Genomic DNA, 18,158 nt, shown 5'->3' with positions numbered 1-18,158 from the left:
ACCGGGCGTCTCTCTCTCTCTCTCTCAAGCCCTTTCAATGAACTTCCTAGATGGAAGTGGGCTTTTTAGCGGGTAAGGGAGAGACACATGATTAGAGGCACTCATTTGCTACAGGGCTGGGGAGCGTGAGGCTTGTTTTTTTGAGGAAAGGGAAATGAAATCCCGGTGACCCCGACCCCAACTCTCATTTCATTTTGAACTCTTCCCTTAACCGTCTTGAAGCCATGCGCACACCCCTCCAATCCAGGGCCTCAGTGGTTTGGTCCTATATTAGCCATTTACGTGCTAAGGAGGTTGACAAGGACCCAAGGTTGCGCTTGGTAGCCCACGAGGTTCTCACGGGCGGAGCCGGGCTTGGGTTCTCCTTGTCCCTTCTCCGCCCCCAGTGCGTTACGCCAGGCCCAGGGGACCCTCGTCTGTTGCGCCTGGGGAGGCGCGGCAGTCTGGCCCAGAGTGGGCAAAGGCTGCCAAGGAAAGCGGCGGCTTCTTGGCTGCTTGCTTGCCATGGGGAGGCGCGGCGCAGACTCGACGGTTTGCTTGGCAGCGGGCTCGGCAGGCAATTTGGCAGCCGCGCCAGGCGCTCCTCGCCCTCGTTATTATGTAATGGGGCCGGACGAGCGGAGCAATGGGAAGCCCTCGCTCGTCCCTCAGTTGCAGCCGCGCCAGGCCGAGGCGAGGGAGTCGGCGGGGAGGTGGCGCCATGAGCCAAGACGAGCCGCGCGCCCTGAAAGGGAACCTCAACGAGCTGCCCGACGGCTCCCCGGTCGTGAGGGCCGCCGTGGCCGCGCTGAGGCGCCGAGCCCGGGAGGAGAACGTACAGCCTTCGCCCTGGTTCCTGTCCGACGCCTTCCTGGTCCGCTTCTTGCGAGCTCGGGATTTCGACGGCGAGCTGGCGTGGAAGGTAAAGGGAGCGCGCGGGCGCGTGCACTGTAGGCGCTTCTAACCCACCCGGGCGGCGGGGGACGCCGACTGCTCAAGGCTGAGCGCGCGCGGAGAAGCCTACCTGGCTCACGCTGCTTTTCAGTACACACATATCAGGGACTCAGTCCCACCTTGCCTAAGATTGCAGCACTACGACGCTTTCTTAAGATGCCTAAGCTTCAGGTTGTGACTACAGCATGCATCTCACTACAAGCGAGATGCTGGCAGAGAATCAGTTTGCACACTGCAAAGCATAAGAAGAGGACATGGGTCAGTTGCACTTCTGTGTAATGTGCATAGCCAGGCAGAACTGTGGCAGGATATGGAGAGGGCTTTAGCCACATCAGAAACAAGCATCACATTGCAATTTAAATAATAAAAAAATTATTCCAGTAGCACCTTAGAGACCAACTAAGTTTGTTATTGGTATGAGCTTTTGTTTGCATGCACATGAAAGCTCATACCAGTAACAAACTTATTTGGTCTCTAAGGTGCTACTGGAAGGATTTTTTTAAAAATTTTGTTTCTACTATGGCAGGCCAAGATGGCTACCTACCTGTAACAATTGCAATTTAAAGTAGCCCTTAGAACAGCTCTTGGAAACAGCCATGTATGCACATGCAGTACTTCAGGATATTTAGGTGCACCTTGAGTTAAAGCAGCTTTACATGGCAGCTTTGGGCTCCCCCACCCCACCCACTCTGGGGCTTCCTACTTTACAAGCTTAAGGATGGACACTACAGTTATTTAACAGCATCAACTTCGTATTCAGAGGCACCTTGTTACAAACACACAAGACATTTTTGCAACTGAGGCCAACCTTCCCTGACCAGGGAAGAAGGGGTGAGTGAAGCTCTACATCAGGACTGGGGGGGGGGAGACTAACATTGAGATCTGCTGCCCCTGTGAACCCTGTGGCCTGAGTTGGTTGCCTCACCTGCACTCATGGGTGGACTGGCCCTGGAAACACACCACAGTAAGATATGCCTGCTAAATATTAGAATGAAATAAATTGATTGTATATTTTTGCTTTGCACAGTTTCTGCTTAATGTTACTATCCTTGAGGGGCAGTAAAATACTTCTTTTAAAAAGACACATCCTTTAAAAAAAAAGTCACATAGTGAAAAAATAGTTCCCAAAGTTTCGTTACATCACAAAAAACAAAATATATGGCTTTGGATGCACAGCATCAAATAAAGAATACCATGTTGTGCGCAGCAAATAGCCCAAAGTTTGTCCTATAAAGCCCAGTGAGAGGCAAGTCCACTGGTCTCTTGGATTGTTCATTTGTCCTGAAGCTCACAGATCTATCTGCATATAAAACTCCAGAGACATGGTCTTGTAAAACATAGTTCCTCATTCATAGAGGAATACTGCATCTGTCTTTGGACCCTAATTACAGTATTGGCTAGAACCTTTCAACTTTATGTATTTTCCCAGTTAATGTGACCCCCCCACACACACATGCACTTGTTTTTAAGGGACTTTTTATTTCAGGATACTGTTTAGAATTGCCTATTTTTCTTACCCTTTTTGTATTCTTTCTGTACCTTTTTGTGTTTGTAAAAACATCCGTGGTAATGCCTGTACTTCTCAGTATGGCAAGAAGCAGTAAAAACAAACAAAAGTTATCTGAAGCAAGCAATAGGTAGGATACTAACAGGACCGGTGCTAGGGTTTCTTGCACTCTAGGCAGACCACCTTCTGGCGCCCCCCGCCAAAGCCTGCTTTAGCGGGAGGTGGGGGGTGGTGGTGGAGAGGCAAGCAGCAGTTTCTCCGCTGTAGGGGAGAAGCTGCTGCTCGCCCGCCCCGCCCCCCGCCAAAGCCTGCTTTAGCGGGAGGTGGGGGGTGGTGGAGAGTCAAGCAGCAATTTCTCCGCTGTAGCGGAGAAGCTGCTGCTAGCCTGTCCCGCCCCCCTGCCCAAGCCTGGCCAGCACCCACTCCATTTTGGCACTCGAGGCAATTGCCTAGTTCGCCTTAATGGACGCCCCAGCCCTGGATACTAATATGCTAGCTGTTCCTCTGGTGCATGGCAGACATCTAAGAAGAGAAGACCAGTAGCATCTGGGTAGGTGCTTTAATTCAGGGATTTTATATGGGGACAAAGGGCCACTGCTTTTTTCCTTAAAAAAAATAATGTTTAGGAGTACAGTCATACCTCAGGTTATGGCCGCTTCAGGTTGCACATTTTTGGGTTGCGCACCATGCCGAACCCAGAAGTACCGGAACGGGTTTCACCACTCGCGCATGCGCAGAAGCGCTAAATCACTCTTTGCGCATGCTCAGAAGCGCCGAATCGCGACTCGCGCGTGTGCAGATGTGGCAATGCGTGTTGCGAACATGCCTCCCGCACGGATCATGTTCGCAACTTGAGCGTCCACTGTACTCTCATTTTGACTCAAGAAAATCACCATTTTATATTTCAAATCGGGAAAAATAAATACAGTAAATGGACAAAAGTACAAAGATTCACAAAATGTTTAGGGGTATGCATACCCCTGCGTCTCCCCCAGAAAGAAAGCATTGCAAAGGGCTAACCCACGCACACACTGTTCCTGATCAAAGATGTAGTTATAGTCACCACCTTTAAAAGATAATTAGATAAATGCATGGAGGATAATGGTAGCCATTATGGCTAAAAGCTGTTGAGATGTTCTGCCTCTGCTGTTGGAGGCAGTATGCCTCTAAGTACCAGTTGCTGGGAATCCCAAGTGGAGAGAACAGTGGCATAGCTAGCCGCTTAAGTGCCTGGTGCAGGTGCGTGTCCTGCAGCCAGTGGCAGGGTGATCCACCCATGGGTTGGGGCGAGCCTCTCCGCCGTCTCCCCCTCAGCTGTAGGGCGGCTGAGGGAGAGGCAGTAGGCAGACACAAGTCCCATGCTGCCGTTTCAGGCAGCGCTGAACCAGCAGGCACCTAAGCCACCACGTCACTCCTAAAAAGTTTTGTGAGCCCAATTTTTAAAAAAACTCAGTTTGTCACACCCCCCCCCCCACAGTAATGACATACGGGGCGGACCACACACCCCGCACCCCCTTCCTCCGCCACTGGGAGAGAACACTGTGCTCTCCCATTCTACTTATGGGTTTCCCATGGATATATAGCCAGCCACTGTGAGAACAGGATGTTAAACTTGTGGGTACTTGGCCTAATCTTGTTTTCTGATTTTTCTCTCACCCACCCACACACCTACACAACCCTGTGGCTGCTTTCTGAAAGGGGTGGGAAAGCATTTGCAGAGTTGCAATCACAGAACTCCACGTAACATGTCTTGTAAACAAATATGGAGTTGCTGTTACTCTTCGTCCCTTCTCTGTTTGCCGTTAAAACACAGTGCATGATGCAATATCATTGCTCTTGCACATTGCCCTACCAACAGCCACATATCATTAGATGTTAGTGATGGGGCAGCCCAATGTCACATCATATTGCAAAGAAAAGAGGGGTAAGTGACAGAGCAGTTGAAGCACCAGTATACCTGAAGGAGCATCTTCAATCCCATCGCTCAGCCCGGACACTGAGGTCCTCCTCCAAGGGTCTTCTGCTGGTTCCTTCACTGCAAATAACAAAGTTACAGGGAACCAGGCAGAGGGCCTTCTCGGTAGTGGCGCCCTCCCTGTGGAACACCCTCTCTTCAGATGCCAAGGAAATAAACAACTATATGACTTTTAGAAGACATCTGAAGGCAGCCCTGTTTAGGGATGTTTTTAATGTTTGGTGTTAAACAACAGCTGAGAAGTGAAAGAGACGATGCCATATATGGACAGCAGGAATCTCCATGGACATAACAGTTTTCACACACAGGGCAGAATAAAGATAATAGTCTGAGTTCCTCACTTGAAGCTTTATATATTATAACATCATTAATAGAAACCATTCATTATGTAGCTGTTGACTAGGGGATTGTTATTATAACTGAAAAGTAACTGGCATTCATTAAGATTATGGAATGCAGTGATTTAAAATCAGAAGAGAAGAAGAAGAGTTTGGATTTGATATCCTGCTTTATCACTACCCGAAAGAGTCTCAAAGCGGCTAACTTTCTCCTTTCCTTCCCCACAACAAACACACTGTGAGGTGAGTGAGGCTGAGAGACTTCAAAGAAGTGTGAATAGCCCAAGGTCACTCAGCAGCTGCATGTGGGTGAGCGGAGACGCGAACCCGGTTCCCCAGATTACGAGTCTACCACTCTTAACTACTACACCACACTGGCTCTCTTAGAAATGCACCCAAACCAACATGCGGGGAGCCACTTTAACTAAAATGTATTAATTGGAAGTTGACTGCCATTTTGATAATTGTATAATTTGGGAATTAATTGTTACTGTTATAATTTGGCTATTATTGGTGGTATATTGGAAAACTAGTTACACACACACACACACACAGAGAGAGTTGCATGCTGGTTTGTGCAGTTTCAGGTTCTTGGTTGGTGCAGAGAATAGTAACATAGGAAGTTGTCTTCTATTGAGTCAGACCATTCTACTACAGTGACTAGCTCAGTATTGTTTTCACTGATTAGCAGCAGTTCTTCGGATTTCAGGTTGGGGTCTATGCCAGACCTACCTGGATATACTGAGGATTGGACCTTGGGTTGTGCAGCACTGATACTCTACCACTGAATTACAGCCCTTTCTCTGATGTTAAAAGAAAGACAAATTTTCAGGGATTATTCAAGAGATTAAGCACCTCCCTTTGTCACGAACAAAACATGGTTAGTCCCATGTATGCTCACGGACAACTGAAGAAGGAATAAAGATGTTTGTGTATCTTTTTAAGTTTTGTAAGTTGTGCTGCCAGTGAATAAGGCACAGAGGAAAGCAAAAAGAAAGGAAAAAGTGATGCTTAGATCATGAAGTGGCTAGGTGAACATATCCCCAGTAGAAGGATATAGGATCTGAATGGCTCAGCTGAAAACCCATATTGTCTTTTAAGCTTCTGATGATAATATAAATGCTTATACCTGCATTTCCAATAATATAAAAGCACAAATAATTTATTTGATGTCTATTTGCAGTGCCATTCATACATCAATAATACAAGGCTATCTGATTCTCATCCTAGGAAAAATGTACAGGAAATTAGGGCACAGGAAGGAAGAGGGCTCTTGCTGATTCACAGATGCCCGTGTGTTGATTATTTTGCTTCATAAAATTTATATACTGCTTGATTGCAGAGAACCTCATAGCACACATGCAAACATTTCTCCCACATTTCAGCATCATTTAACAGGTATGGAACCCCACCTTTACACTTCCTTTCACACGCATACACACACAAATGCATTTCTCCTCACATGTATGCATGCATATACTGTACTTGCAAGAGGAGTACAGAAGGGAAATGGGTACTCCCATAGATTTCCCCCTCTGTTCTCCTGCCCCTCAAACCCATGTGACCTCTCTATCATCCCACCACCTCTCCTTTATTCTTCGTCATCGTCCAGACCCTTACTGGTGCTTGCAGGAAGAAACTTGCTGTCAACTTATCTCTCATAAGTCTTTGATGGAAGAGGTCCAGGATGAGAGTGTTTGTTGATGCATTGTGGGCTAGAGAATTGGCTGGAAGGCCATCTACTGACCTTCTTGACTTCCAGTGGCCCATCCGAAAGAACATCTCCTGTGCACTAGTCTCAGATCCTTGGCAACCTAAGGATCTCTGGAAACCTAAAACCTTGCAAGCAAGCACAATTTTTGAGTTATATGAAGCTGGTCTGATGGGGAGCATAGAACTGTTGGCTTCCTCCCAACAGTGTTGTTGTTTTTAAAGCCTTGGGAGTCTCCAGCATTCAGGATTATCTACTCACTTGGGATGTGTGCTTTAGTTATATGATGGAGGAGGAAAAACCACACGGTTGCACCACTTGTATTATACAGTATCAAGGTAATTATACTTAGCCTACTGTTGAGTCAGTTAATGTTAGTTAGTTGCTTGCCTTGCAAACGCCACTCCTGCACTCCTTTTGTGCAGTTACTGATTCACAGTCAGAATAGAACAAGCGCTATAACTAATACTTTGCTACAAATGGCAGCATTTATTCATACTGTTATGGGGATCCTAGCAAAGTGATACATTTGGTCTCCAGCCTAAATCCTCACTGGATCAATAATGCACGCAAGTGTGCCAGCATTCTTTACTGCTGTGGCTGTGACAGAAAATCTATTATCACTATTGTATCTAGGAGCTTTCCTCTGAGTATTTGAGAAATGGCAAAGATAGAAACAGCTTTGTAATTGAGGAAGGCAACATTCATAGTACCCATGCTATGCATAGATAGAGAGATAGATAGATAGATAGATAGATATTAACAGCATTAGAAAACAACTTCAAGTGAGTGAAATTACTCAGAGACAACCCTCGGTGTCCAAGGTGGAAAAGAAGAAATACTGCCTTCAAGAAAGGATTTCCTTCAGAACTGTGGCTAGTAAGGAATCTTTAAATACCAATTGGCCCTATAGTATAGATAGATGACAGTAACCATTGCAAATAGGGTAATTGTAAATAGGCGAAATTTATTTTTAATGCAGCAGTTTTGTACAAAAGCAGTTTTGCGCAAAACATCTGTATAAGTGAATAAATAAGTGCTCCATGAATATGCCTGGTGAAATAGACATAAGAACTTTTCTGCTCTCTTAATCTCCCAGGGCAATCTGTTTCTAGATTTCTGCTCCAAGTACATACTCCCAGGTAGGGTCTGGGTTTCTCACAACAGCTGCTTGTATGGGTTTGGCTGACTTCAGCCTCAGTACAACTCTGCTGCCAATACCAATTGTCAGCCTTTTCTTCTTTTGGCTCTGTCTCCTGTTGAACCACATCCACCCACCAACTCGATCCCCTGTTGTGCACATTTCCTACCTTTTGACCCTTCCTTTTATGCCTTCCTCTTGCCATTAATAGTCCACAAGGGTTCCTCCTGATCTGGCTGATCAATCTGCTTCCCATGCTGCTTCACTCAAGGTACTTCACATCAGTGGAAGCACTTGGGAAGATATGGCTTAGGTCAGTGATGGCCAAACTTGGCCCTCCAGCTGTTTTGGGACTACAGTTCCCATCATCCCTGAGCACTGGTCCTGTTAGCTAGGGATGATGGGAGTTTCCAAAACAGCTGGAGGGCCAAGTTTGGCCATCACTGGCTTAGGTCATGGTACCCCTGCAATATATACACAATCTTAATTCAGTGTGATACAGTATTCCCAATTTAGGAGCTCGGCACAATCCAGAGATAAGGAATCATGGTGCTTGTTTAATACAGTCCCAAACTGTGCACGCTTGTGCATTAAACTTAACAAATCTGTTTCCTTTGCCATAAGTGTTTATTCAAAATAAGGAGGATTATGTTGCAACACTAACGTGCTGTTAGAAAAACAAGCATGCTGTTGAAAATGGGGGAAAGGCTAAGAATTCAGCATTGGGAAATATCCATTCAAAGTTCATAAGAATTTCTCCAACATTGGGGAACAAACTTTGAGGCTAGACTTTTTCAACCCAAATATCTCCGGTTGAAAGCCTAAGGTTGATTAATGTGGATAAATCATTTCTCATATGAGAAGCACATAAACCTTTAAAGCTATACATTAATTTATATTTTGAACCCTGGGTACTTGTCATTCCTGCTTTAATTGGTAAATGAAAATGCCTTAGAATAACTGCGTTGATGGCTAAGATCATGAGAACACTCTACAGATGGCCTGAGTGAACTGAATCAGATTTGTTAGTGGGTGCATTGGTACAATTGTGAAAATCCATAAGCAAAGTCCTCAGTCCCAGTGTAAGAAGTATGCATGTACAGGAAACATGCAGGTACTGTTTCAGAACAATGAAAGACAAAACTCGAATGCAATTATAGGTTGTACGTACACTGATATGAATGCAAGATAAGACCCTCTGCCCAAATGTATTCATTAGGTGAGAGGTTTTGGAAAGAAGGAAACCAAATTGGATGAAGTTATAGCATGTAAACAGAAAATGCTATCCAAAATATATAGATTACTAAGTGCAGGACAATCGGAGTCAGAAAGTAAAAACAGAAATATGATAAAATGGGAACAAGATATAGGCCATGAAATAGAATACGGAAAGTGGAAACAATTTTGGACAAAAAAACATTAATTTTACGGCTTCCTACCAAATAAAAGAAAAATTAATGAAAGTACATCACAGATGGTACCTGCCACCAGTGAGAATAGCCAAGATAAATAAATCCGGAAATAATAAATGTTGGAGATGTGAAGATCAAATTGGAACACTATTCCATATGTGGTGGACCTGTCCTGAAATTAAAATTTTTTGGAATATGATCCACGAAGAAGTTAAAAAGCTGATTAAAATATCATTTGGTAAAAAAGCTGAATTATATCTATTAGGAATATTGAACAGTGAAATTCCAAAAGACAGAATAAATATTCTTCTCTATGCGACAACAGCCGCAAGAACCCTTATAGCAAAATACTGGAAAGGGTACCAAATACCATCTAAGGGAGAGTGGTTGAGTAAAATGATAGAATATCTGGAACTAGCGAAGCTGACAGATACTATTAGAGGGAAATCAAGAGATATGGTAAAAAATCAATGGAAGTACCTTAATGATTATTTGAATAAACAAGAAGTAAGTGAAAGAATCTGGTTGTGTTTAGAATAATAGGATGAAATATGGTTTAACAAAGCCGAGATTTATTTGTATTTGTATCTAATTTGTACTTGCTTATAAAGTGGTAAAAATGTAAAAAATGACAGATATAATAAGTACTATACTAGATGTATGAACCGTTGTAAAAGCAGCGGAAGTATATGTAGAAAGTATTAGTGAAGGTTTTTTGATGACTTTATCTTGTCCTAATCTTCATCTCTGAAGATTACTTTTTTTCTTTCTTTGCTTCCTTTATTCTTCTCTCTTTCTCTCTTTTTTCTTTTTTTTCTTTGTTTTTTTTCTTTTCTTTTTTTCTTTTTTCTCCTCTTTTTCTCCTTTTAATCTTATATTCCTTTTCTTTTTTCTTTTCGCTTTTTTCTATCTATCTAAGATATGAGGGATTTATTTCTTTATTTTCTTATGTATATGTGAGAGTGCATTTGTATATGCATATGCTTGCATGTAAATATATTTTAATTGAATAATAAAGGACTTTTATAAAAAATAAAAAAAGAGAGTGAAGAAAGAAAATGCTGGATTTCTCTGATAAAAGAGAAACTTGGCTCATTTCTTCATTCTTTCCAGGCACTTCTTCACAGTTGTACATTTAGCTTCTTTGCTCAGCACATTTAGCTACTTAACATAGTTCTGAAGGTATCAAAAACTACTCCATATTCCAGAAGGATTGCCCAAAGGGATTTACTTCATGTTGATCATGGGGCAAGTGCATTCAGATATCAGCAAATCAGTCCTTGAGCTTTGTTCTTAATGAAAGTGAGCCAATTTATACAGATTTGATAATGGGATCAAAAAATGAAGGAGAAAACTTGTATTATTATTTTTCATTTACAAGAAAGAAAAAGAAATGAATTGTTGACAAAAGAATAGTAATTGAAAGGTTGCTTCATCTACCAGGATAAGTCTTAAAATAAAATATGGATATTTCCCTGTTTACCTCCTGAGTGTAACCTATTAAGTATAAAATATTGTTCCAAGTAAGATTCCTGTTAAACAAGACATGTAAAAATCATGTTCTGGTTGGCTAATAGCTATGTAGTGCTCCTGAATTCTACCTTGTTCTGAATGCAGTACCAATGGGGAAAGGATATGTTTTCTTTTCCTCCAAAAAGAAAGACCAACGTTGATTCTGAACCAGGCTAGCAGCCAGAAAAATATCTATAGTGCTTGACAGTCTTGCTGTAAAAAGGTATTGCTATTGGCAATGTTTATTGGTGGTGTGTTGAAAAATCTAGGGTTGAATCCAATGAAGTCATCCCATCAGCACAAAGACTTTCACCTGCACAACAGGACTTTTCCTCCCTTGTCTTCCACACCTCCCAGTCTGTTTCCGAGGGTTCCCCCAACCCTCCAGAGGAGATTGGGGGAAGGGAAGTCTCGTTGTGCAGGCAGAAGTCTTTGTACTCATGGGATGTCTTAACAACCCACATGCTTGGTTTCAGTGATTTCTTTACATGCTTACTCAGATGCAAATAGGATCCAGTGGGGTTTACTCCAAGGTAAGCAAGCACAGGATTCAGCCTAAGGGACCGTGTTAATAATTGTGGGACCCACGCCTCTGCTGCTTTATTTGACCCACACTGAGCTGTTTTTGTTTGAAATTGTTTTGCTTCTTAACATTGTATACTTGTAAGCAAGTTTTACTTGTTTTCAATTGTATGATTATATACCCTTAGGATGAAGGCTGGGTTGGAAACCTTATGCTGGTCCTGTTTTGGAAGCTTATACTTTCTGTCACAATTGTGCACTGCTCTTCCTCCCATCGAGTTCAAGGCAATGAACACCAGGGCCTGTTCCCCCCCCCCCCACAGTAACCATGTGAGGCAGGTTAGCTTGAGATGCTGTATATTAAATGGTACAGGGTCAACCTGTGAGCCTCATCTCTGAGTAGGGATTAAAATCCAGACTCCTTGCTACCTAATTGCACCACAGGGATTAAACCTGCAACCTTGGCATTATCAGCATCACACTCTAATCGACTGAGCTATCTATGGTCGAGTCTAGTGTTACAGGAGATTGATTGCAACAAAAGGAAACCGGCCTAAATGTTAAAATATATTTGCACACAGTTTGTGAAATTAACCGAGATAAAAGTACGCAGGAAGGGCAGTAATATTTTACAACGTAAGACTCATGTAGCAGAATACTCTACAACTGACTGCTTTGTGGTACTGTCTCCCCCTCTTTCTGCTATTTCTTTCCCAGCTATTGAAAAACTATCACAAGTGGAGAGCTGAATTCCCAGAAATAGTTGGAGATCTACGGCCATCATCTGTCCTCAGTCTGATGAAAGCTGGTTACCTTGGAGTTCTGAAGGAGAGGGACCCAGCTGGTAGCAAAGTTCTCATTTACAGAATTGGCAAGTAGCTTTTGTTTTTGCAACACTGGCAGGTAGCATGCTCTGCCTCCGACATCTTGTAATGTAAGGCTGTCGTCTTGCAGCCCCACTGGTAGATTTGTAGTACAGTACCGGTACTTCATCAGAATCCTGGATTTGCGTGAAGTTAGGGTGGAGGAGGCAGAAGAGAAGTGGCCATGGCAGGAAGCTAGGAAGGACTCCGAGAATGGAAAGTGGTGGGAGGGGTCTGAATATATTGGAATGGGAGGGTTGTTGTTGTGGTAGTGGTTGTTTACAAAAGTAGCACAGATGGGTGCAACACAGAAATAGTACACAGAAATTAACACCAAAAAAGCAAACAGAAAAAGTGCTGCTCCCAGCTCCCTTCTTGCAGCATTGAAACCTTCTTTTAAACTGTCACTTTTTCTCTCAGTATCTCCCACTGCCACTGTTTAAAACCTGCATTTTCCTCTCAGTATCTCTCCCTTTTCTCTTTCCTCTTTTCTTTTCCTCAGCTGCCTTGTGTGAGAGACATAGTGGATGTGGAGCCCTCAAATATTTCACAGTACTTTCACACAGTGTATTTAGTTCCTGGTGCTATGTGTTGACTTCAACATGACATTCCAGATTCAATGTGGAAATTTAGAACAAATATTTTATTAACAATCAAACACCCATATGGGAACAACACCCATCAACTCAGTCAAACCTTCTCTAACTGAACGAGCTAACTGACAGACTTGTTCTTAAGATTCTGTTCATCTTTAAGGTACGGTAACATATGACATCAGGGTATGTGAGTGCAAAGGGGGCTCTGGAATCAGAGGCAGGAGGAAGCCTGGAAATGGAGGGGGGTTGGTGTGCAAGGGAGAGTTGTAGGAAGGAGGAGGTAGGAGTAAAGGAGATGAAGGTAAAAATAATGGGTTGTATGGACAAAGTGGGCTGTGAATTAGGATACAGGAGGAGACATGGAGGTGGAGGTGGTCTGTGTGCAAGGGCGAATTGTGAAAAAGGAAGAATAGAAAAGGGGGTGAAGGTTAAAATCAGCTTAGCATTTTTGTAGCCCATGAAGGGTTAGGCATTTATTTAAGTGACATCATTTCAAAGCAGGTGAGAAATCAGCAAACTGATGTATTTTGCCCATTATTCTTGCAGCCTAGTCCACTGTTCTTTCCATTGGCCTTCGTTGGGAAAGTGCTTACTTTATCCATCTTCCCCCCCCCCCTCCTTCTCTCTTTTGTCATTTAGCAAAATGGGACCCAAAGACATTCACAGCATTTGATTTGTTTCGTTTAAGTCTTATCGCATCTGAGCTCATTGTGAGAGAGCTAGAAACACAGCGGAATGGGGTCAAGGGTATCTTTGATCTTCAAGGATGGAGATTCGCCCATGCATTTCAGATCTCTCCAACGGTTGCCAAGATAATAGCTGCCGCGATCACAGTGAGTTTTGGTTCTAAATTTTGGTTATGCCGTAAGCAGATAGTGGCTTTCACGTACCAATGTTTTTGGAGAACAAGAGGATTAGATAGCTCCTGTGTTTTTAATACAGTCTAATTCTACTGTTCTAGATGGCTTGAGGTATACTAACAACAACACTACCGATATTTAGTATTATTAGCACTTGGTCAAGTGGGCAGAGTGTGTCACGTCCTTCTTAGGGAGCCAACATAACTCCTGACTGGGAGCTGGGGGGCTGAGCAGAGATGTGGATCCACTGCTGCATCTTAAGCCCTGCTGCTCAGGGTGGAAAATGTTGGTGGTGGTTCAGGTGTAATGAGGAAACTATTATTAATTAACCCAGGAATGCCAAGAAGGGGGGAGGGAAAGGCAGCATGAGAATGGATTGCTTAAGCACAAGGCACAGGTATATCTCAGCTTAATAAGGCAATATATATCTGTCTGAACTGGGCCATATTCTCCTGCATATTCTCAACCCCACATTTTCTTTCTTTCTTATGAGATAGGCATATTGTGACTGTTTTATAAGTGCAGTCCTAAGTACTTGAAAACCCAGGGGTGGCTATGGTCAGAAAACTTCTGCTTAAAATCAGATGCAGTCTGACATTTTTGCAGGTCTGCTCATGTGAATGTAGGCATTAGAATGTGAAGGTCCTAGTCTTCTATCTTGCTTCTCTCCACCCTCTTCGCAGGATGCCTTTCCACTAAAAGCTCGTGGAATCCACTTGATTAATGAGCCTTTGCTCTTTCACCCGGTCTTTGCTCTAATTAAGACATTCCTCTCAGAAAAGATCAAAGCACGGGTGAGTGAATGCTAATTCTTTTTCTATGGAATTCACACATTATCACAACACATTTTCTTTTTAAATAAAAAGAGACTACACCTCTATTATTCCAATAGGGTTCTATAAGTTTTATATTTCATTAATGTGGGTTCATATAATAGTTCAAAATGCCATGAGATGGTGCCATTCGAGCTATTTTCATGCACGTTTCCCATGTAGGCCACACTGTATTCCCCACTGTCTCCAAAGGGTTGCCTACACAAGAACAGCAGCCCTTGTACAGATGCTCCCCACTGAATCCTAGAACTGTAGAGTTGGAAGGGACCCTGAGGGCCATCTAGTCCAACACCCTGCAATGCAGGGATCTTAAATAAAGTATCTATGGCAGAGGACCATCCAACCTCTGCTTAAAAACCACCAAGGAGAGTCCAACACCTCCCGAGGGAGTCCATTCCACTGTCCAAACAGCTCTTACTGTCACAAAATTCTTCCTGATGTTTAATTGGAATCTCCTTTCTTGTAACTTGAATCCATTGGTTCAGTTCCTAGCTCCTGAAGCAAGAGAAAACAAGCTCGCTCCATCCTCCATGTGACACCCCTTTAGATATTTGAAGATGGTTATAATATCTCCTCTCAGTGTCCTCTTTACCAGGCTAAACATACACTATTTCCTCAATCGTTCCGCATAAGACTTGATTTCCAGAACCCTTGATCATCTTAGTCGCCCTTCTCTGCACATGTTCCAGCTTGTCAATAATCTTCTTAAATTGTGGTGCCCAGAACTGGACACAGGACTCTAGGTGTGCTCTGACCAAGGCAGAATAGAGTGGGACTGTTATTTCCCTTAATCAGTATACTTGTTGATGCCGCTTAGAATACCATTGACTTTTTTTGCTGCTTCATCACACTGTTGACTCATGTTAAGCTGATGGTCTACTAAGACCCCTAGATCCTTTTCACATGTACTACTGGCAACCCCATCATATATTTGTGCAGCTGCTTCTTCCTGCTTAAATGCAGAACTTTATATTTGTCCCTATTGAAATTCATTTGTTAGTTTGGGCACAGTTCTCCAATCTGGTCAGGTCATTTTGAATTCCAATTTTGACTTCAGTAGCACTGGTTACACCTCCCTGTTTGGTGTCATCTGCAAATTTGATGAGCATCGCCCCAATACCTTCATCCAATTCACTTATAAAGACATTGAACAACAACGGCCCAGGACAGAACCCTGCAGCACCCCACTTATCACTTTTCCCCAGAATGACAAGGAACTGTTAGTGATCATTCTTTAGTTTTAGCAGCAACCAGCTACAAATCCACCTAACAGTTACCTCATCCAGGCCACATTTTACTAGCTTCTCTGCAAGAATATAATGGGGGACTTTGTCAAAACCCTTCATGAAATCAAGATGCACTATGTCCACAGCATTTCCATGATCCACCAAGCTTGTAACTCTATCAAAAAAAGAAATGAGATTAATTTGGCATGACTTGTTTTTGAGAAACTTATGCTGGGTCTTTGTAATCACAGCATCATTTTCTAAGTGCTCACAGACTTGTACTTCATCTGTTCAGATCCTAGGATGGTTTACAAAATAATTCAATAAAAATATCTGTATCACAAAGCAAATAATAAAACTTGAAAACATCAGATAAAAATAATATGCAATCATGAGTCATATAGGTGGGTCTTTTGTTTCAGCCAGAGCTCATTAGAGCTCAGTTCAAGCACTTCTTAGGTGGGTGCCATTGCCATTCTAAGAGAACAAGGGAGAAGTTCATGGTGAGCTCCGGCACCTCTTTTTCTAGAAAAATAGCATTGCATATAGGTAGAGTGCAGCACCTACAGCACCTTGAATTGGGCCTAGTAGGGCACAGGCAGTCAGTGGTCTCATTATGAATGACTTTACACATCAGTTTCCCTATTTACTAAGCCACTTGCCTTAACAGTACTTAAACTGTACAATACTCTGAGAGTGAATTTTGTCTTCTTGAATAGTATCATGTAAAAGTAGAAACAATTCCTCTTATTGCAGATCCACATGCATGGGAATAACTATGTTCATACTCTCCAGCAACACTTTCCAGCCAGCATTCTCCCAAAAGAATATGGCGGTGAAGCTGTCTCCATTGAAACCCTTTCCCAAGAATGGACTAACTTCGTAATGGAATCTGAAAGTTATCTTCAGAGTATTACTCTGTTTAAGTAGTATGTTCTGGGAGAAGCACAGTTATTTGATTATTAACCAAAATATGAGAGATGATGACGACGACAATGATAGCCTCATGGTGATTTCCAGAAGATTTAAATGGGGGTTGAGGTTGGCTCAGACTACAGAAGTTAGTGAAACAAACAACTACACATGCAGACTTGCCTTAGATAAATGTGAAATTGCTTTTAGACTAATGTCACATGTTTTGATATCTGAATAATATTTCTGGAGAATACATGCCTTATCTACTGCATTCTTTCTTAAGGCAAGGAAGAGAACAAGTAAAATGGAAATTTTACAACAAGGGTGGTGAAGGTGTGGGTCCTCTAGATGTTGCTGGACTCGAGCTTCTATTTGCCCAGCTAGCACAGCCACTGGCCAGGGATGATGGGAGTTTTAGTACAGTTATGTCTGAAGGGCACAGGTTCCCTGTCCATTTTACAGGAAGGGGAATATTTACACCAGAAGGCACTTTGCAGCTTCTTATATGTTAATTGAATTGCCTGCTGGATGTACGATTAAAACAAACATAAGAACAGCCTAAGATCAGATCAAAGGCTCATCTACCCCACTGTTCTTCCTAGTGGCCAACTAGATGCCCTTTACAAGCTGGCATGTGTGGCAAAGCGGAAGCAGCCATTTTTAGTTTCTTGCCTTAATATCTGGTATTCAGAAATATGGTGCCTCAGAAGCTGATTTCAGCTGTTATGACTAATAGCCATAAAATAATCCATCATACATAAAGTTGTCTTATTTTCAATCATGAACCTACTTTCAATTATGGTGCCTTTGGGATACTGGAGAGGGATCAAACTTTTTATACAACAATAGATAGTAATTTAGATATATTTGCAGGCTAAGCTTATGTTTACATAAAATTAATCTTTCTTATAGTCAGTGGAGTTTTTTCTGAGCCTTCTGTCTACTCCGAAGTAATTGCAACTGGGTTCACTGGGACTTGCTCTCAAGTAAGTGAATGTAGGATTGCAGCTTTTACTTATTTCATTGTACAAGCTGACAAGGGGCTAACAAGTAAATACATAAAATATTATGCACCAACTGCAGCATAGTCCTTAGAATAGTAATTGTGCTTAGACTCACTAATGATTTTCTTAGCCTTACTGTTTGCTTTCAGAAGATTATCTTTGCTTGAAATTATTTTATGGGGAGAGGTGGATTATCTGTGAAATATCTAGCTACCGCTCACCGAGAAAGGTTGGTAGCATAGTGCACTAGAGGGAAAAGTCACATTTTAGCTGTTACGTATTTATTAATTCTCTAGTTGGGTAAGCCCTGATTGCTTATCCTTTTGGACCAGCACCCTGAAAAGATGTGAATACCTGCTAATATGAAACAGTTTTGCTACAACAGTGTTTTCTGCAAAACAAAGAGGAAAGCTCTATCACTTCCCAGCACAAGGCAATGAGCCAATTCTGATGGTTCTGTGGCAGCTGCAATAGCTTTAGGTCCTTAGGACTTTTCTTATTATATTGGATTTTGTGTGAATTACCCACAAACTACTGTGACAGATCTACAGCTTTCTCCGTCTACCTAAACCTCTTACCATGTCATGCATCTGACAAAATGGGCTCAGAAGCTTATTCTGCAATAACAGGACAATCATATGCATCTCCACTAAAAAGTAACCCCCAGCGAGTTAAGTGCACTGGATTGCAGTCTAAAAATTTAGTCTTTAATTAAAGTGTTACAATACTCTATGTTGCTTGTGATAAATACTTAAGCATTTGCCAACATTGTTCTATTAACAGTTACTGAGCAGATTATTTATTAATGGG

General features: G+C 42.5%; 1 protein-coding gene across 1 annotated transcript; it reads left to right on the top strand.

Annotated features, from left to right (window-relative positions):
- Window positions 1-627: 627 nt before the first annotated feature.
- On the top strand, window positions 628-16,448 carry TTPA (alpha tocopherol transfer protein). Its single transcript, XM_033155300.1, has 5 exons — window positions 628-901; window positions 11,769-11,922; window positions 13,150-13,343; window positions 14,054-14,164; window positions 16,186-16,448. Exons 1-5 carry the CDS (start codon window positions 701-703, stop codon window positions 16,357-16,359), a joined length of 834 nt encoding a protein of 277 aa, XP_033011191.1. The 5' UTR covers window positions 628-700; the 3' UTR covers window positions 16,360-16,448.
- Window positions 16,449-18,158: the final 1,710 nt, after the last annotated feature.

Source organism: Lacerta agilis, chromosome 7 (assembly GCF_009819535.1).
Source record: "Lacerta agilis isolate rLacAgi1 chromosome 7, rLacAgi1.pri, whole genome shotgun sequence".
Lineage (NCBI taxonomy): Eukaryota > Metazoa > Chordata > Lepidosauria > Squamata > Lacertidae > Lacerta > Lacerta agilis.
The sequence above is the reverse complement of the archived record's forward strand: the minus strand, read 5'-3'. Positions and strand labels throughout refer to the sequence as shown.

Excerpts from the sequence above, each read along its gene's own strand:
- TTPA (XM_033155300.1), top strand. The coding sequence starts at position 701 with ATGAGCCAAGACGAGCCGCGCGCCCTGAAAGGGAACCTCAACGAGCTG. Across the intron at positions 11,923-13,149 it reads AGTTCTCATTTACAGAATTG|CAAAATGGGACCCAAAGACA; the intron begins GCAAGTAGCTTT and ends TTTGTCATTTAG. Across the intron at positions 14,165-16,185 it reads CAGAAAAGATCAAAGCACGG|ATCCACATGCATGGGAATAA; the intron begins GTGAGTGAATGC and ends CTCTTATTGCAG.